Below are 27,537 nucleotides of genomic sequence, written 5' to 3'. Positions count from 1 at the left end.
ACTTAACCCTCAAGGTATCTCTTTCCCACAGGTGCGTAAATGTTTACTTACGACTACCCGACACTGAAAAATACAGGTTGTGATCGATGCTAGGGAAGTAAAATATACGACTAGTTCGTTCCTGCTCACAAAAACTACATGGAAACATGCAAGACGTCCTTGGCTTTTCTATTCTCGTCTGGATCAGACGAAGAATTCATTGCAACGAAGACCTTTGCAGCGTACAAGAAAATAGAAAATGCGCGACTGGGGGCTTTCCAATATTTCCAAACATACTTGAGTGTTTCTCTAAGACAGTATAAACATAGAGCGACCAGTACAGTTTTAGTGTCATTGATTAAAGACCTCAGAAACAAAGGCCAAACGTAAACATCAATCACCAATTTACACTTAACAGTTGGACTGGCCTGCGGATAGCTAGTGCTAGTCTAGGCGGGCCAGGCTATCAAGATATCGTTACAAATCTAACATTGTCCTCTCATCCCGGGTATGATACAAGAAAACTCTTTGCTGTATCAGCCTTAACATTTCTGTTGTCATGGAAGCTCTCTAGAACCGCTAATTTCATTGGATCTTGTTAGCGCGAAGGTCTATTACACCTTTTGCTGTTCATTTACAGAAAACAAACATTCATTTGTGTCCAAATTTCTTTCATTATGGTGGTCATTAAACTCTCATTAACACCAATATGACCTTCATTTGCGCGTGAGGAACGTTCAAGAAAAACATTTACATATGCATTAACATTCAAAATCATCAAAAGAAAAACAATACCTTCATTTGACATTCATTGACTGTAAATGTATTTTCATTTTGGTGGAAAAAAAAATTCTTTGTCACGAAACGACAATCATTTACACTTTACGACATTCAGTTTTCAACAAAAGACTTTCAATAACACAATTTGCATGAGAACTAACAATCAATTGCATTATTATGCAACCATATCCATGAAGGTAACAATCTTTAATGCGGCGAGACAAACATTACAGCCATAATAACATTTATTTTTGAAAGATAGAATATTAAATTCGCTGAACGATTTATCCTTCAATTGCCTCACTAGTAAACGGTAAATAGTCTTCGTTGACATCTTCAAAAGCCCTGACCATCCTTTCCCGGTGTTCAAATGCGATTCTATTTATTCGTGGCATTTCTGGACAAATCGAACTGTCACTACATGTACATGTACATGTATGTCACACGGATACTGTAGTGCGCCCTCTGAGTTGTACGCAAAAAGTTTCGTAAGTGGCCGAATTTATATCTGCAAGGGGAGGATTGTGAAATTATGATTTGAAAAAAGTACATATGGTCCCTTGTTCTATAATCAAATTTTCGAGGAAAATTGGGCGAGATATCTCTGTTCAAAAGAATTACGCTAATGAGCGATTGTTTTCTCTTAACGTTAGGTGAAAACACGGTAATGTATGTCTCACCGCATTTAAGATTGTTACTTTCATGGATATGGTTGCATAATAATGCAATTGATTGTTAGTTCTCATGCAAATTGTGTTATTGAAAGTCTTTTGTTGAAAACTGAATGTCGTAAAGTGTAAATGATTGTCGTTTCGTGACAAAGAATTTTTTTTCCACCAAAATGAAAATACATTTACAGTAAATGAATGTCAAATGAAGGTATTGTTTTTCTTTTGATGATTTTGAATGTTAATGCATATGTAAATGTTTTTCTTGAACGTTCCTTACGCGCAAATGAAGGTCATATTGGTGTTAATGAGAGTTTAATGACCATAATGAAAGAAATTTGGACACAAATGAATGTTTGTTTTCAGTAAATGAACAGCAAAAGGTGTATTTTGAGGCTAGGGTCCATTGTTACTATTGTTTTCATATCATTTTCTCAGCCAATCCTATGAGACGTTCCGAAGAGCTTCGTGGCGACCCCAGCATTTTCACAATTTTGATATCGTGCAAGAGAGTTTATTACTCACGTCTTGTATGCGTAGATTTGGAAACTTCAGTTTTGACCAAGTTAGAGAAAACACTCCACTCGGAAGAGTTTCTTGGTCATGTTCCTAATATGTTCTTCCAGGTTCTTGCATAACAACATTTTCCGTTCTTTTTTGTCACATGAATATAATACGAGTGACTGTTTAGGTCAATGACGTTTCCACAGCTGTCTTGACTTCTCCGAAAATCTCACAAGAGTTTTGCTAATTCTATAATTAAGCAATAAAGGACTTCCGCGTTTACAAAGCCTCGTTTAAATACGAGGGAGGGTCGGAGAATTGAAGACAGTTGTACAAACCCCCGACTGGGTCTAAGCAGTTTCCCTTTTCGAAAAGGGAAACTGCTTTAATAGTTGTCGACACTTAACACTCTTATGGGGAAGACTTTCATGCTAGGACACATATATTCGACACATATATTCATCACCCCATAAATGCCAACCGCACGCAAACAATAGTAAATAAGAGCAAACTGTGGGGCAACTATATGGGTGGCCTACCATGAATTATATGCCCTCTAATGTGTAGAATGCTCACATCGGGCACAATTAGTTGCCCATAACATTTAGTTGCCGACAACTAAATGTGTAGTCTGTGGAGGCCCTTATCCTCTTTCAGAAATGTGAAATGTCATTTTCCATGCGTATTAGATTTAAAACAGAAATCGACTGCATCATTCAGACCTTTCTCAGTTACCCAGAAATCACTTCCGTTTTGGTAAACGTTTCAGAACAGTAGATCTCGAACCACCATTTTAAAAAAATAGACAAGACCCGAACGGACGGGTTTCAAACAGGGTTGGGCTACCGTGAAACATTGGAACTATCCTTATCCACATAGCTGCCCTTAATTTGCCAAGGACACTATTCCTTTCGTAACAATAATTTGATCTCAAAATGTAACTGCACATTTTTTATTCATGTTTATTTATCGCTGGCAAAGAATAACATTAACATATGTTTATCAACGCAGGTTCAACGAACACACTAAGGCCCCGTCGACACTACGCCGGAGATATTTGAAAACGCAGCTTAGGCCTACCATCCACACTAATCCGTCACGAAAACGGAGCTTTATTTCTACGGTTAGGCCTACCATCCACACTAATCCGTCACCAAAACGGAGCTTTATTTCTACGGTTAGGCCTACCATCCACACTAATCCGTCACCAAAACGGAGCTTTATTTCTACGGTTAGGCCTACCATCCACACTAATCCGACACGAAAACGCAGCTTTATTTCTACGGTTAGGCCTACCATCCACACTAATCCGTCACGAAAACGCAGCTTTATTTCTACGGTTAGGCCTACCATCCACACTAATCCGACACGAAAACGCAGCTTTATTTCTACGGTTAGGCCTACCATCCACACTAATCCGACACGAAAACGAAGCTTTATTTCTACGGTTAGGCCTACCATCCACACTAATCCGACACGAAAACGCAGCTTTATTTCTACGGTTAGGCCTACCATCCACACTAATCCGTCACGAAAACGGAGCTTTATTTCTACGGTTAGGCCTACCATCCACACTAATCCGTCACGAAAACGAAGCTTTATTTCTACGGTTAGGCCTACCATCCACACTAATCCGTCACGAAAACGAAGCTTTATTTCTACGGTTAGGCCTACCATCCACACTAATCCGTCAAGAAAACGGAGCTTTATTTCTACGGTTAGGCCTACCATCCACACTAATCCGTAAGGAAAATGGAGCTTTATTTCTACGGTTAGGTCTACCATCTACACTAATCCGTCACGAAAACGAAGCTTTATTTCTACGGTTAGGCCTACCATCCACACTAATCCGTCCCGAAAACGGAGCTTTATTTCTACGGTTAGGCCTACCATCCACACTAATCCGTCAGGAAAACGAAGCTTTATTGCCTACCATCCACACTAATCCGTCACGAAAACGGAGCTTTATTTCTACGGTTAGGCCTACTATCCACACTAATCCGTCACGAAAACGGAGCTTTATTTCTACGGTTAGGCCTACCATCCACACTAATCTGTCACGAAAACGAAGCTTTATTTCTACGGTTAGGCCTACCATCCACACTAATCCGTCACGAAAACGGCGCTTTATTTCTACGGTTAGGCCTACCAACCACACTAATCCGTCACTAAAACGGAGCTTTATTTCTACGGTTAGGCCTACCATCCACACTAATCCGTCACCAAAACGGAGCTTTATTTCTACGGTTAGGCCTACCATCCACACTAATCTGTCACGAAAACGAAGCTTTATTTCTACGGTTAGGCCTACCATCCACACTAATCCGTCACGAAAACGGCGCTTTATTTCTACGGTTAGGCCTACCAACCACACTAATCCGTCACTAAAACGGAGCTTTATTTCTACGGTTAGGCCTACCATCCACACTAATCCGTCACCAAAACGGAGCTTTATTTCTACGGTTAGGCCTACCATCCACACTAATCCGACACGAAAACGCAGCTTTATTTCTACGGTTAGGCCTACCATCCACACTAATCCGTCACGAAAACGCAGCTTTATTTCTACGGTTAGGCCTACCATCCACACTAATCCGACACGAAAACGCAGCTTTATTTCTACGGTTAGGCCTACCATCCACACTAATCCGACACGAAAACGAAGCTTTATTTCTACGGTTAGGCCTACCATCCACACTAATCCGACACGAAAACGCAGCTTTATTTCTACGGTTAGGCCTACCATCCACACTAATCCGACACGAAAACGCAGCTTTATTTCTACGGTTAGGCCTACCATCCACACTAATCCGTCACGAAAACGGAGCTTTATTTCTACGGTTAGGCCTACCATCCACACTAATCCGTCACGAAAACGAAGCTTTATTTCTACGGTTAGGCCTACCATCCACACTAATCCGTCACGAAAACGAAGCTTTATTTCTACGGTTAGGCCTACCATCCACACTAATCCGTCAAGAAAACGGAGCTTTATTTCTACGGTTAGGCCTACCATCCACACTAATCCGTAAGGAAAATGGAGCTTTATTTCTACGGTTAGGTCTACCATCTACACTAATCCGTCACGAAAACGAAGCTTTATTTCTACGGTTAGGCCTACCATCCACACTAATCCGTCCCGAAAACGGAGCTTTATTTCTACGGTTAGGCCTACCATCCACACTAATCCGTCAGGAAAACGAAGCTTTATTGCCTACCATCCACACTAATCCGTCACGAAAACGGAGCTTTATTTCTACGGTTAGGCCTACTATCCACACTAATCCGTCACGAAAACGGAGCTTTATTTCTACGGTTAGGCCTACCATCCACACTAATCTGTCACGAAAACGGAGCTTTATTTCTACGGTTAGGCCTACCATCCACACTAATCCGTCACGAAAACGGCGCTTTATTTCTACGGTTAGGCCTACCAACCACACTAATCCGTCACTAAAACGGAGCTTTATTTCTACCGGTTAGGCCTACCATCCACACTAATAGAGAGTTCAAGCATGACGTTTACGGCAAACGGCAAAGATTACCTCTGAATTTTCATTCTTTTCTTGTAATCCTTAAATAAATCACAAAAATAGAAAAATGTCTTCTACTATTCACCGCAAATACAAATATTTTCACTATACTGTGCAGACAGCTGAAGACAGACGGCAAAAGTTTCATTTTTGCCTTTTACCGTTCGATGTAACTTCATGCTTAATCTCTCTAATAGGTCTTTAATCTTTCTTTAATCTTTAATCATTTCGTTATCACGAAAACGCAGCTTTTCAAAAACGCTGTTCAAACCGGAGGAATTAATAAACATAGGCTTTGCGTTTTAGTGTGGACGGAAAACATTTTGGAGCTTCGAAAAAGAGGACGTCACGACAATTATGTGATTTCCCTTCCCGAGTGTTCCTCAAACACAAATCCAAATTTCTCCAACGTAGTGACGTGTGGACGGGGCCTTAAAAAAGGGCTTCTACACTTTTAACCTTTGCTTCTTTGAGTGAACCACTGGACCCACACTGAAAGACTGATATACCGCTACAAAATACCTGCAGTCATGTTCTTCAAACAACCCTAAACTGACAGTTGAATGTATCTTCAATGTTTCCTTACAAAGTTATTTCTGAAAGATGTTGAGAAAACATCTAAATATCTTATCAAACATTTCACGGACGTGACTTTGCACACAAAAAAACTAAAATCAATAAAATGACTTTCGAATGGCGCACCTCAAAAAACTTTTTCGTCTCAATTCTACACAATCCTCTTCTCGTTCCCAGAGCACTGAGCCTGTCCCTCTTAGCCGCCGGGGTCTGGCACGAGGAAAAAAAATAGACCAATTTACAGTTGTCTGCGCAGTGACCTGGACTTTGGATGGCAGCGAGGCTGGAGTTGACCTTGTTTTGATACAGACCTCACTGCTCTTGTTGTGTAAATCAAGTTGTTCTAATGCTAACTAGCTTCATTTACATGACAAAAGCAGAGAGGTCTACATCAAAACAAGGTCAACTCCAGCCTCGCTGCCATGCAAAGACCAGGTCACTGAACAGACAACTTTAAAATGGTCTATTGCGAAGCAACTGATTGCGCCATCATGGATGACAACTTTAGAAGCATTCATTACTTGTTGATTCTAAGATGAAAATCACAGACTTCAGAATTTCATGGAAACGGCACTTGTTCCTACACTGCACTGAATGAAGATAAATAAAAACGTTTCCATTGCCACAAGGGTGATCAGTCGAGTAATTTGAAGAACGTTAACGTAAACTAATTTAATTCATAATTTTCAGGTTTCTTTTTTACAAAGTGAAACTTTTATGATGCATCTAACCGCTTGATTCTGCTTCCCATTTGATCTCTTATTCATCAGCAAATGGGTAACCTTCTTGTTCGAATTCAGCCTCTGTGCGCAGTCGATAGCTACCATTCTCCTTGACCTATCGATGCAAAGAAAATTGGCAAACACAAGCAATTAGAACTGAAAAACGTATTCGGCATGAATGAGTTGTTTGGTGACTTGAAGCCAACGCCCCTAGTTACATTGTTTTCCTGCTGGAAAAGCCACAGGCTTTTCTTTGTCCTTGACTGCATTTTTGTTTCGTTTCCTAAGAAACGAAATGGTACTGTTTTCAGTTCATGGGTGACCTATTCACATAATGCAGGTAATATCCAATCACAGTAAAGTTCGTAACCGTTATTGTAAATACGGTGGCAAAATCGCAGCCAAAATTCGGTGCATCGCAACAAAATGTGCCATTTGCAGCATTTCAATTGTTGACTTGTGCGAAAACGGGGAATTGCGATTGAAACTCTCGTTTCTCGTTATAATATAACACAAGAAAACTACGAAATGGACTTCTAACAGGAAGGGACACCGCCACACCACGCGACTTGTCCACCAACTGAATGCGATATTCTAAGCCGATGGAAGCAGTTAGTTTTGTTAAGTTCAACAAAGAAATGGTACTGTTTTCTTTTTCAGGGTGATTTATTGACATAGTGAGTATGAGTGTTATCAAGGTAACACTTGTAATTCACAAGGTCAACATGTTCAGCAAAAGTAACTTGTTGAAACCAAATTTAATTTCGTGTCACGGAAGCAAAAGGAACTTAAAATGTCATACTGGTAGAAATAGTTGGCGACTTAACTGGTTCTAAGTCAGACTGAAACGATGTTTTCTAGAGAAACGAAGATATCTGTTTCCGTGCTTGATTTAAATGTCATTAAGATCACAACTACGGCGACATAATTTTGGTCCATCAGAAAACTTGTCAGGAATAACAATCCTGCCCGTTTTCTGTAGCTCTTTACGGGAAAAGACCACGCATGCACATGGAGCGCTTGGACGATTCTACAGGTGGAAGGTAACTAATTCATCATAACGTATTTTAATCAACGTTGCTATATTGCGACATTTGCCAGATGTAGTTGAGTTTGTCAAATTCTCCGCCACGATTCGAGTAGCCTTACTTCTAAGAGCGAGCTTTTGAAAACAACAAAATTTGTATTTTGACGTACCGCGGCATTTGAACAGCTGGTTTTCATGAAAACACCGATAGCATTTGTATTTTAGCTTCATAATATTGAAGCAAAAGCGGAGGAATAACTGCACAATTGTCGTCACACATAAGACGTCCTTTTTGAAAGGAAAAATATGTCACTGACAACAAAACGTACAGTGTCGCATCCATTCGAATCAAGTGCTGTCTAACACAGAAATGGAAAAATTATGTGTCGAATGCTTTTGCCTCTTAGCTTTATTTAGCCTCACACACAATACTTTGAATTTAAAAATAAAAAAAATTTGGCGAGGCCGTGCGGCCCGCTTCCTGAAGGTTTACCCTATTAACACACATATATAGTGAGGGTTCTGGCACAGCACTCACGCAACACAGTGCAAGCGTAACACAACTCCTCATCTGAAGATTCGGAGTTGTGTTACGCTTGCACTGTGTTACGTTCGCTTGTGACCAGAACCCTCACTATATGTGTGTGTGTGTGTGTGCTGTGCCAGAACTACGTGTGTGCGCTGTGCCAGAACTGCGCGTGTGTGCTGTGCTAGAACTGCGGTGCGAGTGCTGTGCCAGAACGGTGTGTGTGTGTAACGCAACAGCACAGCAGTAAAATTTGGTGAAATAGCGGGTCCATCGAAGCTGCAACGTCCGTAATCAATATGCGCGGATGTGCCCTTCACTAGTATATACAAAAATGTGCCACAAATATTTTCGTATTGAACAAGTATATGCACAGTGTACACGCCGACATGGCTACCGCAAGATATTCGTCCGATGTTCTGCAAATGTTCTACGGCCCAATACCGAAGGAGGAAAAAATAAACCTTCCCGAACCGTTAGAACCAGATTTTACCGCATTATACGACGGGTTCCAAATATCCCAAAACGATTTCCAAGAATGGCTCCGTGTGTGGAGAATGGCTATATCCAAAAAGAACCCAAACAATAGAGATCTTTTGCAGTTCGCAAGAGAAAACAAAGAAAAGATCACCGATTTGGTAGGACAAGAAACCCAAAGGCTAAACAGCGTAAAAGTAAGTTTCGGGTTACAAGTAAAGTTCTCAATAGAAAGAAACGGTGAAACGCAATTCATGGAGCATTATTTCAAAGACGATGAACCGCACGTTTTCAAAAGGAATGATGAGGACCTGATAAAAAAAAAAATTGATGAATTCATTGAAAACACAAAAGGAGAAATAGAACACTGGCCCTAGAAGGGATCAGGATGGGTGGTTTATAAGAGCGCATTTTTCTTTTCGACAACCATTTTTGGAGAAAGGACACATCTTTTGGTTGCGAAAAGTACAAGGTCTAGGATCTGCGAACAAATACCGTTTTGTAGAGAGCTATTTTTACCTCGCAAGCTTGGTTGTCGAAAGTGCACCCAATGCTAGTAGCGCATTTTTTCGACAACCAAATTTTCGACAACCAATTTTCGACAAGGACACAGCTTTTGGTTGCAAAATGGACGCAAGTATTTGGGGAGAACAAATTTTCGGTTGTCGAAAGTGCGCACAATTAGACAATAGATGCAAAAACAGAACAAACATGGTTTTGCAACAAAAACTTGTGGATTTCGACAACACAACAATAGTTCTACAACCTGCCAATGTTGTAGCTCTATTCTTGCCAAGAGCCAAAGACGCAGCAGAAGCAGTCGAAGACGACGATGCAGCAACAGACAAAGGCCCAGCAAATACAGCGACAAAACAAACCTTCGAAAGCGAAGACGCAGCAGCAGACGAAGACGAAGACGCAGCAAATACAGCGACAAAACAAACCTTCGAAAATGAAGACGCAGCAACAGACGAAGACGAAGACGCAGCAAACACAGCTACAAAACAAACCTTCGAAAGCAAAGAAGCAGCAAACCAAACCTTCGGAAGCACAGACATAGCAGACAAAGCAGCAAACACAGCAGACGAAGCCGCAGCAAACATAGCGACAAGAGAAACCTTCCGAAGCATAGGGCTCCGATGCGAAAAAACGTCGCAGAGCACCTTCTTCTGGAAAACGCGTACCAAAGCAACCTGTTGTTCGACATTTCCAAGGTAGACTATCTGGAAGGGAACCTTGGTAGCACGAATTTGCGCCCGCTGGAGGGTCTGCCGGCATTCGTAGACGACAAATTTGTCTTTGGCTACGTTTCTCGAGAGGAGTGCGTCTTCCAGAGAGGAAAACTGTGCTGCACAAGTGGGGAGAAGGGGGCAGCAAAACTAGTGGTGGCGAGCGTCGCGAACGCTTTGGAAAGAGCCCTGGGGAAAAGGGGCTACATGCAGACGTCCCTCGTGCACACGGTCGTGGTCGGAGAAGCTGCAACCAGCACAATCCACGCAACAATTGCGAAAATCGAGAAGGACACACTCTACAGCGCGAAAGGAAAATGGAAAGAAATCCACCCAAAAGAAGAGATTGCCGGGTATTTCGTGGCGAAATGCGATGTTTCCGAAATCCCACTGGAGGATATCCACAGCAGTCTGCATGTTTTCGAAAAATGTCTGGAGGGCTATGCCTATGGAATCTACAGCATAGACTACACGCAGGATTTTTCAGGAGTTCTGGATCGCAAAGCGCTTGTGGCCCACCTTGGTTTTCGAAAGGCGGGGGATTTCTCCACAGCAATTGCCGAAGAACAGCCGACGATTCTAGAAAACACAACAACCATCGGGAAGCACGTCTGCACCTGGATAGCGACACCCGAGGAAGGGCGCACAGCACGCACAAAAATATACAACAAAGTGGTGTCGAATTTCGAGGCAGGAGAAATCCGCGAACCTGTTGGCGGCCATCTGGCAGACTACACCGACTGCCCCAACCCACACCTCCGCCAAACCTTCCTACACCCGGACGTGCAAGTCCGAGGGTGCACACGCATCGAAGTCTCTCTGTACGCACCCTCACGGTACGAACTTTCAAGCAAGAAAGCCACAGACTACATTGGGAAAGTCTTGGAGCAAGTTTCCACCAAAGATGAGGAGGATGGCGTATTCGTGGTCCAACCACCCACCAAACAGTGGCAAAACCTTGCCAAAAACCTGGATCGGTGTCTGGTTATCGCGGACAGACTGCAAGGAAATATCTTTGTTGGCTAGTACGCGCACACAGGGACAGGAAGAATTTCCGGGATCCACGTACGCTCCATACCAGCGAAAGTGCGAGACGAAGCAAAGTGGGAAAAAGCTATCTTGTGGGCCGCGAGGGACTTTGGCTTTCGAAACTGTCCAATTTTTCGGGTAGACATCCTGTCCGCAGCCGAAGAAGGGGTGGAGCTAGGCCCGCTCCGTTGCTACACGAAAGATGAAAACGCTCGCACAATACTCGCCGCGAGCAAAAAACCAACACAGCTCTACCCAAACGGGGGCGACCCGTCGGAGCTTCTACCGCAACAGACAAAGTTGTGTGGGAATGGCGGGACAAAAAATGCCACACAATCGGCAACGATTCTTCGAAATACGAGCTCCAAGAAATACAAGAAATCGCAGAACAGCGCAAAATATCCGCACTTTCGAAAAGAAACAGAGAAAAAGTTCTTGCAGAGATTTGGCACGCCCGCACAGCCGTGGAGTGGAGACGAGAGATTTGGCAAAGAGAAGAAAAAAAGAGGAGGAAGCGGCAAAGGCTTGAGTAGCGGAAATTGCCAACCTGCGAAAGTACGCCGAAGCGAAGAAAAAAATCTAAGCAAAAAGCTGGGAGATTCGTGCAACAGTGGTTGGCACTCTGTCTGGTGCGACAAAAAAAGTTGTGGAATTGCCAGCAGGCAGAAAATGGGATGTCCTAGGTTTTCGAGGCAAAGAAGACAAAGTCCGTGTTGTATTGCGGCATGGGAAAGAAGCGGCAGTTGCTGTTTGGGCGGCAAAAGGTTTGCAGAAACTCCTTCTAGAATGTGTAGACAGCTTCTGTTCAGACGAGAAAGAACACTGGTCGGCAGCTTTTCTGGTTAGTGTCTTTCACAGGTGTTGAAAAATTTGGAGGGTTGGTGCTGCGAATCGAACCTTCGAAAACTTTCAAAAACTGGGAAGGAAAAACCATCGTGTGGAACCCCATACAAGTAGTATCCGCGCCAGACAGCGGAAGACTTGCATTCTTGTGGGCTCTAGGATCAAAATGCGAGGAGTACGAAGCCCTTCATGTGGAATTGGCCAAAAACTGTCTGCAGAAAATCCCTGCGCCGGGAAAAAAAACAACAGACTTGCCGGAAGGGGAGTACATATGCAAACGTTTCGCTACCACAACCTTTTGAAACTCCTTGCGGACCATTCTGTTGTTGCTCCCGCTCGGAGAAGATGGGGAACCGGCAACAGACGAAGAAACTCCAACACACGGAGTCTTTCTAGAAAAAGAGATAGCGGCGATGGGCGGCATCGAAGTGCTAGAAAAAAGAAAACCCCATTGCGTTGCTTGCTTGGCGAGGAGAAGACAACACTGAGCAAGAGAAAGTGCCGCAGAGTTGCGATAGCGTAGCCTTCTACACGGGGACAATAGTTCCGCCTTCGAAGCAGAAAGCAAAGTCTCCATCGCAAGCAACAACAAAGAGTTCTCCAAGATTCCAGTCCAACCATTTTTTCGCTGTCTCCGAGTCGATATGGCCTACAATGTGCACCGATTTGTTTTCCAACGAAGAGACAAACTCGCAAAGAGCGGACCAATCCTTCCAGCAAACCTTTTTTTCTTCCACCTGCTGGTATTTTTCTCGCATGCACGGAATTGTTCGAATCGGAAACGTGGAAGAAAAAAAGGTTTGCTGGAAGGATTGGTCCGCTCTTTGCGAGTTTGTCTCTTCGTTGGAAAACAAATCGGCACACATTGTAGGCCATATCGACTCGGAGACAGCGAAAAAATGGTTGGACTGGAATCTTGGAGAACTCTTTGTTGTTGCTTGCGATGGAGACTTTGCTTTCTGCTTCGAAGGCGGAACTATTGTCCCTGTGCAGAAGGCTACGCTATCGCAACTCTGCGGCACTTTCTCTTGCTCCGTGTTGTCTTCTCCTCGCCAAGCAAGCAACGCAATGGGGTTTTTCTTTTTTCTAGCACTTCGATGCCGTCCATCGCCGCTAACTCTTTTTCTAGAAAGACTCCGTGTGTTGGAGTTTCTTCGTCTGTTGCCGGTTCCCCATCTTCTTCGAGCGGGAGCAACAACAGAATGGTTCGCAAGGAGTTTCGAAAGGTTGTGGTAGCGAAACGTTTGCATATGTACTCCCCTTCCGGCAAGTCTGTTGTTTTTTTTGTTGTTTTGTTTCCCGGCGCAGGGATTTTCTGCAGACAGTTTTTGGCCAATTCCACACGAAGGGCTTCGTACTCCTCGCATTTTGATCCTAGAGCCCACAAGAAGTCTTCCGCTGTCTGGCGCGGATACCACTTGTATGGGGTTTCACACGATGGTTTTTCCTTCCCAGTTTTTGAAAGTTTTCAAAGGTTCGATTCGCAGCACCAACCCTCCAAATTTTTCGACACCTGTGAAAGACACTAGCCAGAAAAGCTGCCGACCAGTGCTGTCTTTCTCGTCCGAACGGAAGCTGTCCACACATTCTAGAAGGATTTTTTGGAAACTTCTCTCGCCCAAACAGCAACTGCCGCTTCTTTCCCATGCCGCAATACAACAAGGACTTTGTCTTCTTTGCCTCGAAAACCTAGGACATCCCATTTTCTGCCTGCTGGCAATTCCACAACTTTTTTTTTCGCACCAGATAGTGCCAACCACTGTTGCACGAATCTCCCAGCTTTTTGCTTGGATTTTTTTCTTCGCCTCGGCGTACTTTCGCAGGTTGGCAATTTCCGCTACTCGAGCCTTTGCCGCTTCCTCCTCTTTTTTTGCTGTTTTTCTTCTCTTTGCCAAATCTCTCGTCTCCACTCCTCGGCTGTGTGGGCGTGCCAAATCTCTGCAAGAACTTTTTCTCTGTTTCTTTTCGAAAGTGCAGATATTTTGCGCTGTTCTGCGATTTCTTGTATTTTTTGGAGCTTGTATTTCAAAGAATCGTTGCCGATTGTGTGGCATTTTTTGTCCCGCCATTCCCACACAACTTTGTCTGTTCGCGGTAGAAGCTCCAACAGGTCGCCCCCGTTTGGCTGGAGCTGTGTTGGTTTTTTGCTCGCGGCGAGTATTTTGCGAGCGTTTTCATCTTTCGTGTAGCATTGGAGCGGGCCTAGCTCCACCCGTTCTTCGTCTGCAGACAGGATGTCTACCCGAAAAATTGGACAGTTTCGAAAGCCAAAGTCCCTCGCGGCCCACAAGATAGCTTTTTCCCACTTTGCTTCGTCTCGCACTTTCGCTGGTGTGGGGCGTATGTGGATCCCCGAAATTCTTTTTGTCTGTGTGCGTGTACTAGCCAACAAAGATATTTCTTTGCGGTCTGTCCGTGAGAACCAGACACCGATCCAGGTTTTTGGCAAGGTTTTGCCACTGTTTGGTGGGTGGTTGGACCACGAATACGCCGTCCTCCTCATCTTCGGTGGAAACGTGCTCCAAGAGTTTTCCAATGTAGTCTGTGGCTTTCTTGTTCGAAAGTTCGTACCGTGGGGGCGCATACAGAGAGACTTCGATGCGTGTGCACCCTCGGACTTGCACGTCCTGGTGTAGGAAGGTTTGGCGGAGGTGTGGGTTGGGGCAGTCGGCGTAGTCTGCCAGATGGCCGCCAACAGGTTCGCGGATTTCTCCTGCCTCGAAATTCGACACCACTTTGTTGTATATTTTTGTGCGTGCTGTGCGCCCTTCCTCGGGTGTCGCTATCCAGGTGTAGACGTGCTTCCCGATGGTTGTTGTGTTTTCTAGAATCGTCAGCTGTTCTTCGGCGATTGCTGTGCAGAAATCCCCCGCCTTTCGAAAACCAAGGTGGGCCACAAGCGCTTTGCGATCCAGAACTCCTGAAAAATCCTGCGTGTAGTCTATGCTGTAGATTCTGTAGCCATAGCCCTTCAGACATTTTTTGAAAACATGCAGACTGCTGTGGATATCCTCCAGAGGGATTTCGGAAACATCGCATTTTGCCACAAAATACCCGGCAATCTGTCTTTTTGGGTGGATTTAGCCATTCTCCACACACAGAGCCATTCTTGGAAATCGTTTTGGGATATTTGGAACCCGTCGTATAATGCGGTAAAATCTGGTTCTAACGGTTCAGGAAGGTTTATTTTTCCCTCCCTCGGTATTGGGCCGTAGAACATTTGCAGAACATCGGACGAGTATCTTGTGGCAGCCATGTTGGCGTATACACTGTGCATATACTTGTTCAATACGAAAATATTTGTGGCACATTTTTGTATATACTAGTGAAGGGCACATCCGCGCATATTGATTACGGACGTTGCAGCTTCGATGGACCCGCTATTTCACCAAATTTTACTGCTGTGCTGTTGCATTACACACTCACACCGCAGTTCTGGCACAGCACACACGTGCAATTCTGGCACAGTGCACACACGCAGTTCTGGCCAGCACACACATATATAGTGAGGGTTCTGGTCACAAGCGAACGCGACACAGTGCAAGCGTAACACAACTCCGAATCTTCAGATCAGGAGTTGTGTTACGCTTGCACTGTGTTGCGTCAGTGCTGTGCCAGAACCCTCACTATATATGTCTGTCTATTAAGACCAAAATCTGCGATTTTTCTACCCTATTTGTGACCTGACTCTTAAATTAATACCGTTTCAGACCTGCTTTAGTTCCCTTGTTCAGAATGATGTTAACGGTATTGTGAATGGCTTTAGTTGCTGGTCTTATCGATAATGATGAAAGAAGTAGCTTCTTCCAAAAAGCATACCTAATTGAAGACTAGAGTGCAAAAATCATCCCTAGTTTGGGACCAATATGACCAAAATCGACACTCTACTTTTGACAAAAATTTCTTAAAAAACTCTATGCTTTGATGCTGGACATAAGCCAAGCCGATGTAAGAGGTACCCCCCTCCCCTTGGGCATATCACAAGTAAATGCATTTCGAAGTGTGTTGACTGTAAAAACTGATACATATGTAAGGTAAACGTAAAGTGTGCATACGAGCCAGGTGGCCCATCAGGCCGGAGCTTATCTCGGTCTCTGTAGCATGAAGCGACTAGCAGTATTTCTACTCCCCCTGGATGGGATGCTAGTCCATCGCGGCGTTACCCCCATTAAGTTCGCCAGTACCCATTTATACACCTAGGTGGAGAGAGGCACTGTGAGAGTAAAGTGTCTTGCCCAAGAACACAACAATCTCCCCGGCCAGGGCTCGAACCCAGACTGCTCGATCCGGAGACGAGCGCACTAACCATGAGGCCACCACGCCTCCCATATGTAGACAAATTAAATTAATTAGCCCTTTCTCATTTACAATACGATCAGTATTACACCTTGTCTAGACGAAAAACCCCAGGCTCTGGCAAGTAAGCAGATCAGTACGGCGCAAAGTGGCGCCTTAATATGAACACAAATTCCCCTCAGCCCAGGACTTCTCACGCAAAAATATCATCAAAACCCCAGCATTTCTCAGACTTTGAGTATCTTTCCGGAAACGAAAAACTATTTCCCTCTGAGAAATAGCTTCTTGTTGTGTCTTCAAACATAACGATACCTCTTATAGCACCTCTTATAGCACAAGATATGACAATTACCCATGAGGTTTCTTCGATATTTTTATTGCATGACCCGGGTACATGAAGTATCCTTTGGTGTGTGATATTTTTTAGCGTGTGTTGAGAAACAAGCGTGAACCAATCATGGAATGCATTTTGAACCTCAACTATGACGAGTGACGATGTCAATTCCATGAACGACCAAATGCTTTCAACGAACAAAGATAATCTTCACTACAAAGAGCTTTCACCTTCTAATGTCCGTGAGGGATTTCTTAAAGGTGCAAAATTCCTGCCGACTTTTGTAACTCACCTACATGTAGCTGCAGGCCAAATACTTCAATCACAGGCCTACAAGCGCCTTCAGACAAATTTATCACGGCCATGAGAAAAGTTTGAGCTATCGTAGTCCTAATCAGGTCTATAACAAAATTCTCAATCGCGATTGGTTCTCCGCGCGCCTATTTGTCACGTAATTGGTGATTTTTGTAATTGGATGCCTACGCCATTCGCACGTCAATTACACGCACTTTAATGGCTTCCTTCTTAATGTTTCCTCCAGTTTTTTAACTCATGAAAAGGGCTATAAACCTTTTCGCTCAAAATAAGTTCAAAAGACACTTTTAATTCCGAAATTTGTTATAGATACGATTACTTAGGAATTGGACCTCGTGTCTTACAATTCAGGGGGTAATCGTGCTCATAATTTCAAATCAGCCTCGCGCTTTGCGTTCGTCCGATTTTGAACTTACTCGCGCGATTACTCCCTGAATTGTACAACACGTGATCCAGTTACTATTACTACTGAAGTGACACACTTGAAAATAAATATTTAAATTCGAACCAATGCCGGAAAAGATAATTCCATGTAAAATGACGGTACACTTCTCCAAATTCTTAGTTTTTGCAAGGAAATGTACTGGCGACAGCGTTATGTTTGGCGGAGAGCACCGGCAAAATGCAAAATCGAAAATTGTCAGAACATCCTCGGAAATGTTGGGATACGTATGGGTCTTATTTGAAAGTTTTGGCAGGCCCAAGTTAAATTTCTTACGCCGGTGACTTGGTCACTATTTTCTCTATAATTTCCACAACAAAGTAGTCCCTCTGTTTGGAACAACACAAATTATTGTAGATTAACATGCTCAATCTGGGAAAAACCGGAAATCCTCTTGAGGGATTCAATTAGCCCTATTAGCCCTCTTCATGGAGGTGAAAACACTAGTTATTAGCCAAACAACAAAAACAACGACAACAAATTTTTATTCACTAAAACATGTGCGAAAGTTGCGGCGATTTGATAGGGACAAAGACATACTATAACAAGAACCAGAACTCTTCCCTGATCCAAAGGCCCTTTAGGCTACCTTTCCTGCAAGGCAATGAACTCCTCCTGGTTCGGCTAACCATTACGCCTTCCTTTAGATGGGGAAAAAACGGCAAGTGTGCCGTTATCAACTTTAATTCGATGATAAACTAAATGGCACCCACTTAAACACTTGGAACTAGTCCAATCACGCTACAACGTCTCTCATAGGGGTTGCGCCCCCTTATTCTTATGCCTAAAGATTTTTTTTGCCATTTTTAGTTTCTTTTTGACCTGTTCAATGAAGTATGTTGTGTAACAAATGGTTGAAATGAAGCCGTCCTATTCGATTTAACGTGGAAGTGGTGTATGCAGCTTTTTATTTTGGTCTCGTTTCAATTCTTTATGGAGCGTACAATTACTTGCACGCAGCGCTCTTTCTTCGGGTACTGGGCACAAATCAACCTTCAGGGTCCTATCTCTACCCCCCTCGAGAAATACCCAGGATGGGGCTGGTCACGTGCACACCCAGATTTTGGGTGGTAAAAAAACCGTTGATTGGGAGGGGTAGAAGAGTGTTTCTCTGCTATTTGAGCACGAACAATTTCATAAAAGTAGTACAAATAAAGAAATTTCACCAATCGATCACAGACGTCTTGCTTTCCTTTGCGCTGTCTTCGAAAAATACACCGACTAATACAGGTAGCTTAAAATGAAAATGTAGCAAAGTTTTGTTCTTGATTCTCTCTGAGTAGACACTTCCATCTTCCGCGGACCAACCCACAAATACCGTAAGGGCCGATTTACACGGTACAACTTTGTCGCATGCGACAAGCTTACGACAGGGTTACGACATGACTAAGGACTATTTACACGCGCATAACATTTTCACTTACAAAATTAAATATGCAAAACTGTTTGCACCAGGATTTTCGGAGCGAAAGTTTTAGCAAGCAGTAAACAAATATTTTAACTGTCCTGCGCTTTGAAAACCTTCCTAACGAGATGTTTTTCGCTTTAATCTGTTCTGTACTTTTCGAGAAACGACTTCATGTGAATCAGTCAACAACAACTTCGTCCGCCATTTTGACGCAAAAAATTTCCCCTTCGTCCCCTACTCAGTAGAAATTTGTCACAAAATACGTCATTTTCTATCGATTTCAGCTACGATTGTCGCAACATTTTAAAACATGTTTTAAAATCCTACATTTTTTTCACGAACACAACAGTCGCAAGCGAGTTGTAGGATTAATTTACACGAAACAATTCATGTCGGAGGCCTGTCGTAAGCTTGCCACATGCGACAAAGTCGCACCGTATAAATCGGCCCTAAAAGTCAATGTTTAGGCTGCACCCGTAGAAAACGGCCGCACTCCTAATTTGGAAGCTCCAATTTTGAAAAAAAAGTCTGAAGTTTCAATGAAGTCCTACTGGCAACAAACAAGGACCACCAAGTATGGTTTCACAACACGCAGCACTAGTTGCAAGCTTTCATAAGAATTAAATCTCTAGATAGCGAAATTTCACATGTCATACCTTCTTTCTATTTTGAGTTCACTACATCAAACTTAAGGTGCTTTGTGGATGCGATCATCACTTTGAAATGCTCTATGAAGTTGAATTTTGTAGGTGATATAAACGATACGAGCGAGTGCTTAGTAGCCAAACTTTGAAATGTACAGAGGAGTCTTTCATGTACTTGTTTAGCTTACAAAACAGACGTAATCACCTTTTCTGCCTATTTTAGCCAAACGGAGGCGAAAGCGAGGCGAGCGTGAAGCGTGAGTCGCACCCAAGGGGAGGAGCGCGAAAAAAATACCGCCTTTACGCATACTGTGTTGCAAGTTGTTCCAGCGTTCAAATAACGCGGCTACCCAATTCGTTACTTGAAGAAAAGTGATTCTTAAATGTGTTTCAAATACAACATGGCGGTCGCATCATCTTGTTCTGCGAAAGCGAGGCGAGCGCGAAGCGCGAGTCACGCGGAAGGGGAAAAGCGCGAAAAAAATAACGCCTGTACGCATACTATTGCTTTAAGCTGTTGTGCCCTCAGACACACCCTAAAATGACCAGCCAATCACAGCATTAAGAAAAAGTGGCGCTTGAAAAGTGCAGGTAATCTTGGCGCGTTGTGTGCCAAATCTACAAACTTCCAAGGTCTTACAACCTTTCTGGTGAAGAATGTGCGCTTTCAAGTGAGTTTTGGTAATAATGCAGCGAAGCACGTCTGCGAAACTTTGAACTTTTTTTGCTGTTAGATAGGTTTTTTTTGCCTCATCTTGAATGAAAATTTATTGTTATTGAACTTCTTGTCACCTTTCTTTCCTTTGGTTGCCTTTATTTGGGAATTTTAGGTTTTAAAAGTGAACAGGAACTTGCACGCTGCATTTCTGCATATTTAAATGTGGCTAAATATCATTTAGGCAACGTTAAACTCGAGCTAATGCAGCCAGCTAGCGTGCCCATCCAGCTAATATCATTTAGGCAAGTTAAATATGAGCTTATGCAGCCAGCGGTTTCCGTTTTGCAGGGGTTTATGGTTCATTGCATAATATTGTTGTAGTGTATTCTGCTGATTGTTGCGGATCAGTTGCACTGCTTTGCTCGCGAATCATTGCGGATTCTTGCGCCCTCTCCTCCCTCCCATTTTGTTCTTGGTCAGGGTAAGTATTCTCCAGGTAAGTAGATTCCACTGACTTTCTTTCAGTGTGACGGTGCCGGTTAGCGCACGCTCATTGGGTGGTTCCTGCTTTCCAGGGTTGCCATGGATACCTCCTAGCGGCTTATGGCTTTGGCACTCCGCTAACCTTTAAGGCACCAGTTCCCAAGCTCATCTATTTGTGATGAGTTTAATAGACCTATTACGATATATTAAAATTCAGCCTAACACTATAGACCTCAGCACGAGGCTCTGGGGAATAAACCACACAAACTCTGTTATTCCCCAGGGCCTCGTACTGAGATCTATTGTTTTAGGCTGAATTTCAACATAGCGAAATTGCTCTATTTACGACGACCTCCTTGGTTTGTTTGTTTGTTTAGTTTATTCGCTTCGTTCAAATATATTTTTTTGATTATTATTCACTAACTACAGAAGTCCTGTCAAAAGAACTAAGTAGGCACTAATTTGACACAGTTGAAATATGGTTTATCTCAAAATAATTGGCTTCTTTTTGCCATCCTTTCATCTTTCACTCGCTGCACTATTATTTCGTCGCACAGCGAAGAAATTATCTGATTTCTCGTTTTTAAATTGGTTTTTACATGTCTTTCGCTTTTATTTTCCAATGTTTTCTCAAATGTTATCTGTTTAGTTATTTCTCTTCACACCATGAGGCGCGTAAGGCTGTAACTGTCTCTCACCAACCAGCCCTGTCTTGCGCTGCGTCCCTGACCTCCGCCCAGCTGGACCATCTCTTTAAAGAACGGAAATTTTCTTTTATTCGGTTTCGTTTTGTTCTCCAAAGTCAATAATTAACTCATTTTGCACATTCAATTTTCTCGGCTTTTGTCGCGCGGCAAAATAATAATTTCTTGTTTTCTTATCAGTTTTACACATCAAGTTGAGTTCTTATTGCTGATGTTTTTTAATATTTTGGACCCTCATTTAGTCAACTTTAAATAGACGATGTCTTGAAACCTGATCTTGTGTCTGTTGTTACTGCGCATATGGTTTATTTTTGTGCTTCCTCTCGCTCTGAAATATTCCACAAAACAACAGGGAATTACGGGTGGGTCGCACCCAATTTCATGCAGGTGTAAAAGGGTTAAAGGGGAGGGAGGAATGAGGCACGTTCGGAAATAAACGAAGGGCTTCTCGAATAGTTTCATCCACAGAACAAGATCATGCGAACGCCATGTTGTATTTGAAAAACATACGAGGATCACGTGTCGTCAAGTAACGAAGTGGCTGCTGCGTTCTTATTTGAACGCCTGAACAACTTGCACAACAGTATGCGTAAAGGCATTACCTTTTTTTTCGCACTCTCCCCCTCGTGTGCAACTCGCGCTTCGTGCTCACCTCGCTTTTGTCTCTGTCGCCTGAAATAAGCAAAAAAATTACACCTGTTCTGCAGGCTATACTTGTTTTGCTAACTTACACAAAACATTGCGAAAACAATAGAAATTACAAAATATGCCTATTGTATTTTCTTTTATCTAATCACTTTAAAAATTGCTTTTAAAGTGGTTCATTGGCAACAGAACTACGAGCTATATTATTTTAAAGGGTACAATCATATAAATGTCAACAGAAATAAAACACTTACATGGTATTCAGTGCTTAGTGTGGTGTATCTTACACATGCTGAGCACAACTCCTCGGCTTCTGATTTTGTCATCTCAACACCATACAGATCCAAGTTATCCAGCACAGGAACACTGCTGAGATGCTGAATCAGGACACTGACTCCTCGGCCAAGTGGATTGTGTGATAGGTCAAGATCATCTAGGTCTGGTACATCCTTCAGTGCACGGGCCAGTGCTGATACTTCCTCTTCGCCCATTTGTGTTTTATACAACCACAGCCTTCTCAAATGAGGAACAAAGTTCAAGTGTTCAGCCAACTCCATAATCCCATAACCCAGCGGATTCAATGATAAATCAAGACTCCTTAGCCATTTAATGCTTTGTAAACATCGGTATACAGCTGTGGCTTCCTCCGCACCCATCTTTGTACTTGCTAGGCTCAGCTTTGTCAGAGAAGGGACACAGCCTATGTGGTTAGCCAGTTCAATGATCCCGTGACCCAGTGCATTGCCTTCTATATCCAGTTTTTCTAACTCCTTTAAACGTGCCAATGAAGCTCCAAGTACCGCGGCCTCTTGCTCTCCCATATTGACATTGCTCAACTTTAAGACAGTCACGTGATCAAGGTTCTCAACCAAACCCATCACACTGCTGTACAACGGGTTATTGGACAAGTCAAGCTTGTGCAAGTGACCAGCCTGGTACAGTGAACTGGCAATCTCATTAGCACATGCTGCTGTCAAATTGATGCCGTTAAGTTTTAAGCTGTGGAGATTGTCGGAAAAGTGAATGTTGGAAACCATACTCTCTATCAGCCCAGCGTCGAATGAGGTAGAGCTGTCGCAGTAGATTTCGATCTTGTGAGGATGTTTTATGAAAGGTAACACGTTTTTCACAACCGTGAGTTCCTCACTTGTTGGGTTGTCAATTTTAATCTCTCTGATGAAAGAAAGGCAATGCTGGCCAGTCTGATCCAGTCTGTTCTCAGTCAAAACCAAAGCACCGCTGTGGTCTTCATTCTTTGACAAGTCAACGACAGGCTTCTGAGGAGACACTGGTGTCGATGTGAGTTCAGTGAGCAGTTCAGTAGGCAGAGCAGTAACGTCGTTTTTGCAAATGCGAGTAAGACAGAGCATCATTTGCTGTCCTTCTTTCTTAAGGAAAAAGCTATCTACTGCTAGATTGGAGTACTTTTTTACATTCCTGACTTCCCCCAAACACATCACAAGGGAAGTGTTTAAATCAAGAAGTAAAGAGAAAACTTCATCATTATCTATTTTTTTACAATTAAATTCTCGCTCAAAAAAAAGATAGTTTGGACAGCTACTGGTGAAATGCAGTAAGTGTTCTCTGGCAGCAATAGAAACCTGTTCACCATTTAGTATTAGAACATAATTAACAAACTTAAGAAAAAAAGGGAACACAGCTTGTCTGTCTAACGCTGCACAGGAAAACAAACAATCCGAACTGATAGAAATAAACCTTCTTTGATCATATGACAAATCCCCAACAGAAGGCGTCGCGGTGAAGTTGTACGCTGTAAGACCTTCTTTGTCTCCTACCATCTGCAGATGACTGAGAACAGCGCGGGCAGCATCTGATGACAACTCACGGGCGAATTTCAGAACTTCAAACATCTCCTTTATTTTTTGAAAAGAATCAACTTTTGAAAGGCAGGTGACACTTTCATTTTTCTTATTCGTCAGTTCTTGAACGATGAACCTGGCAGCGACGAACTCCTGAACGGACTTATGGAGGAAATAGACGATTTTCTCAGGAATCGAACTTGAAAGATTTGAAGTTTGCAAAAAACCAGCATCAATAAATTTCTTAAAGACATCGCTATCAGGCAGTTTGCTAAAACTGAAATGAAGACAGTTCTCCAAAAGAGCGTAAAAAGCAAGTTCTCCTAATCTCGATAATTCTTCTTTGTATTCATCTATGCTTTGAAACTCCTCTTCTGAATCTTTTGACTTCAGGTGATACAAGAGGGTCTGCATGAATCTTGAGTAAAGGTCCGCTCCAGATGTGGGTAGTCCTTTACTGTCTTTCTCCTTCCAAACTAGACACAACATTAATAGGAGAAGTGGTATCTTCGCCATGTCCCAGAGGTCTTTTTCCTCCAGATATTCAACAAGCTCGTCTACGTCTTTCTGATCACCGAGGAACTTGCTTGCAAACTCTTTGACTTGCTTCTCACTATCGAATCCGTTAAGCTCGAGTTGAACATGACTCTCCTTGCTTAGCTCCTCTTCTTTTACTCGCCGTGTTGTGATGACAACACAACAACCTCTCAGTAGACTGCCTCTCCAGATCTTATCAACTGGAGATGATTTTCCACCGCTGTACTCGTCATAGCCATCAAAAACAAGCAGGACTTTGCCTTGGTTCTCACGGACATATTTATCCAAGTTATCGACAGCCATTGGATCATCAGCAGACAACAGTTCTGCAGTTTCCAGCATGGTGCGGAAATCTTGACAGTCGCAAACGTCTCGCAACTTAATTGATAGTAAAACATCGAACTTCTTTAGGATTTCTTTCTCGCCTCTGGTCCAGTCCACAGCAATTTTCTGAGTGAGAGTAGACTTTCCTATTCCCGGTCTCCCGTAGACTAGAATTCTTTTAGGGTTAGAATGACGTCTGTAGCCTTTGAACATTTCAGCGTAATCTTGAATCTCCTCTTTCGTTGTTTCGTGAGGTTTTCTATCATCTCTCAGTATTGATAACTGTATGTAAATCTCATCAATATCTACTGTGTTGTCTGGGTCCCAAGGTGTGATTTTCACCTTACTCTTGGTGTTGTAAAACTCGTGCAGCTCTTCCAGGCACCATACCAAAAACTGTTTGGTTGGAGAGTCTGTTGAGAAGAAATGAGAAGTCGTTATTGTTATCCCTCCCTTAATTTGAAAACTCTGATAATCTAGATCTGTTGTGTGCGCGTATCGGTCTAAACAGTTGCTCGAGTTAAATATGTTACGACTGATTTCAATTTAAACACCTTTTACTAACAGAGTTTGAGGTCAGTACTGTAAGTTAAGGACCAAGTTTTCAATTTCTGGCCCAAGCACGAAGCGCGAGGGCCATAAATTGAAGGGGAAAAAACGAGGTTTCGTAATCTACAGTACTCGCTGTGAAGACGATATTAGTAACACATTCAGTATATATCTCTAAGTGTGTTTGACGGCTTCGGAGACAGCTCTAAATTATATTCACCGCTTCAATAAATATAATGAGCAAGGCAACAATTTTGAACGCCAACATATAAAAATGGCAAAATTGATGAAATATCATTTATATCGATGCATGACTCTATGGAGCGCTAACTCTGCTTGAAGTCGCACTAGTTTGCTGAAGAATGCGCAGTACAACTAAACACATGTATTGGATGAATTTGGCCACACTTGTATGACGTCAAATCGTGGACAAAATGTTCATCTCGTCGTCTCGTCACTTCAACTTGTCATCTCGTCGTGTCAACTTGTTATCTCGTCGTCTCAACTCACCTTATCGTCGTCTCAACTCGTCTTCTCGTCACGTCAACTTGTCGTCCCGTCGTGTCGTCCTCTCAACTCGTTGTGTTAACTCGTCATCTCCTCGCCTCAGCTTGTCGTCTCGTCGTCTCGTCTTTTCAACTCGTCGTCTCAACTCGTAACTGCGTCACTTCAACTTGTCATCTCGTCGTGTCAACTCGTCATCTCGTCGTCTCGTCACGGCACAAGCCGCCATCTTGAATGTTGGGGTCTCAAATATAATAAATATTCCAAAATGTACGTCAAAAAAGGTCCTAAATGTAATAAAAGTTGGCCCTAAATGTAATTAAGGTCCTAAATGTAATAAAAGTTGGCCCTAAATGTAATTAAGGTCCTAAATGTAATAAAAGTTGGCCCTAAATGTAATTAAGGTCCTAACTGTAATACAAGTCGGCCCTAAATGGGATAAAGGTCCTACGTGTAATAACTGTTGGTCCTAAATGTATGTAGTAAGGTTACCGACTGCCATGTTGGTATTTAGGCAGTCTAAAAGTTGTACGTAACCAGGAGCATATCACTCCTGAAGTGACGCATTATTTGCTGTAATTACATACAGCGACTAGCAGAGCAGAGGCACAAGCTCAGTGGCTGCGGAACGAAATGAAAAATAAGGAGCAGGAGGGATATAGAGAACACAGGATTTGAATGCTCCAGACGGTACAGCCAAAGCGGATCGCCAAGTGTCCGAAAATGCTCGAGAGGTAATAGGGGCTGCCAATCGGTGTTCATATTTCTTTTCAAAACCTGTTGATGTGTTTGCTTTGAAGACAAAGTACTAATCGAACCACCCTGTGTGCTTTCCCTGGAGCACCCTTCCAGACGGGCTATCTTTTTTGGCATGTACGTAAACAGTTATAACATGAGGGTCTCTATATATGGGGTAAACCATTAGCCGCAAAACGGCCAAAAATTAAGCTATTAGGCGTAGAAACTGGGAAAAAACTAACCGTTAATCGTAAAAAATGTTAGCGATAAAGTATACATGCCATGAACTCTGGATGGTTTTCCCACGCTACGTCACGCTTCGATGGCGCTTTCTAAACTCAGGTAGAAGGTCTGTGAATTTTGCATTCAAAGGCGGGCTTTGTCGTAGCCGGGTAACTAGGTTAACCAGGAAGCCTCTTTACATGTTAACAAGCTCTAAGAAAGAGTAGCTTCAAGAAAAAACCGAGGAGGCGGGGATGATGGACGTTCACCAGAACTTACTCAATCATTCATGTATTAAAAGATATTCGTCCAAATTTATACCCTCTATTGTTAATAATTAACTCGAAGTCTGTTGATGTTGACTCCTGTAAAATAAGACATGCGATAAAGATAAAGTGATATTGTGACTCACTTCTGTGGCATCGGAATATTAAAGAACATTAATTGCAATCGCCATTAACTTAAAACATTTTTGCCTTTCTTCCTTTGTATAATTAAGGCAAAAGGCCAAACATTTAAGTATTGTCTACTTACCACAGTCTGTGATTTCAGGTTTATGTGAGGTTTTCATGCTCGAAACTTTTAAATTTTGGGCCAAAATGTATTACATTAATGACCAAAGTTATTACACTTAGGACTTTTATTACATTTAGGGCCTTTATCATATTTAGGGCTAAATTTTATTACATTCAGGACCTTTTTTATGTACATTTAGGAATATTTATTACATTTGAGACCCCAACATTCAAGATGGCGGCTAGTACCGTGACAAGACGACGAGATGACGAGTTGACACGACGAGACGACAAGTTGAAGTGACGCAGTGACGAGTTGAGACGAGGGGACGACAAGTTGAAAAGACGAGACGACGAGACGACAAGCTGAGGCGAGGAGATGACGAGTTAACACGACGAGTTGAGAGGACGACACAACGGCACGACGAGTTGACGTGACGAGTACACGAGTTGAGATAACGATACAGCGAGTTGACACGACGAGATAACAAGTTGACACGACAAGG

The 27,537-nt window shown here is 42.8% G+C and overlaps 3 protein-coding genes and 1 long non-coding RNA gene across 4 annotated transcripts in view; 1 reads left to right on the top strand and 3 right to left on the bottom strand.

Annotated features, from left to right (window-relative positions):
* The window catches only part of LOC145500811 (uncharacterized), a 173,274-nt gene extending 153,719 nt beyond the window's left edge, over window positions 1-19,555 (bottom strand). Inside the window, exon 1 of the mRNA XM_081480348.1 lies at window positions 19,538-19,555. The gene's annotated coding sequence lies outside the window, so the exon portion shown is untranslated. The remainder of the gene's footprint in view (window positions 1-19,537) is intronic.
* The window catches only part of LOC145500758 (NLR family CARD domain-containing protein 4-like), an 82,120-nt gene that overhangs the window by 33,778 nt on the left and 20,805 nt on the right, over window positions 1-27,537 (bottom strand). The gene's annotated exons all lie outside the window — the stretch shown is intronic.
* The window catches only part of LOC145500848 (uncharacterized), a 57,770-nt gene that overhangs the window by 10,973 nt on the left and 19,260 nt on the right, over window positions 1-27,537 (top strand). The window lies entirely within an intron of this gene.
* Window positions 6,617-27,087, bottom strand: LOC145500128 (NACHT, LRR and PYD domains-containing protein 12-like). Its single transcript, XM_081479613.1, has 3 exons — window positions 27,051-27,087; window positions 22,077-24,916; window positions 6,617-6,877 (listed from the first exon to the last, which is right to left on the bottom strand). The coding sequence occupies exons 1-3, from the start codon at window positions 27,085-27,087 to the stop codon at window positions 6,800-6,802; spliced, it is 2,955 nt and encodes a 984-aa protein (XP_081335739.1). The 3' UTR covers window positions 6,617-6,799.

Source organism: Orbicella franksi, chromosome 10 (assembly GCF_964199315.1).
Source record: "Orbicella franksi chromosome 10, jaOrbFran1.1, whole genome shotgun sequence".
NCBI classification, from domain to species: Eukaryota; Metazoa; Cnidaria; class Anthozoa; order Scleractinia; family Merulinidae; genus Orbicella; species Orbicella franksi.
This window is presented reverse-complemented; position numbering and strand designations above follow the sequence as displayed.

Coding starts and splice junctions, on each gene's coding strand:
- LOC145500128 (XM_081479613.1), bottom strand. CDS start 27,087: ATGAAAACCTCACATAAACCTGAAATCACAGACTGTG. Junction 24,917..27,050: donor ACCTGAAATCACAGACTGTG/GTAAGTAGACAA, acceptor TCTTCTCAACAG/ACTCTCCAACCAAACAGTTT. Junction 6,878..22,076: donor CACTAAGCACTGAATACCAT/GTAAGTGTTTTA, acceptor TTGCATCGATAG/GTCAAGGAGAATGGTAGCTA.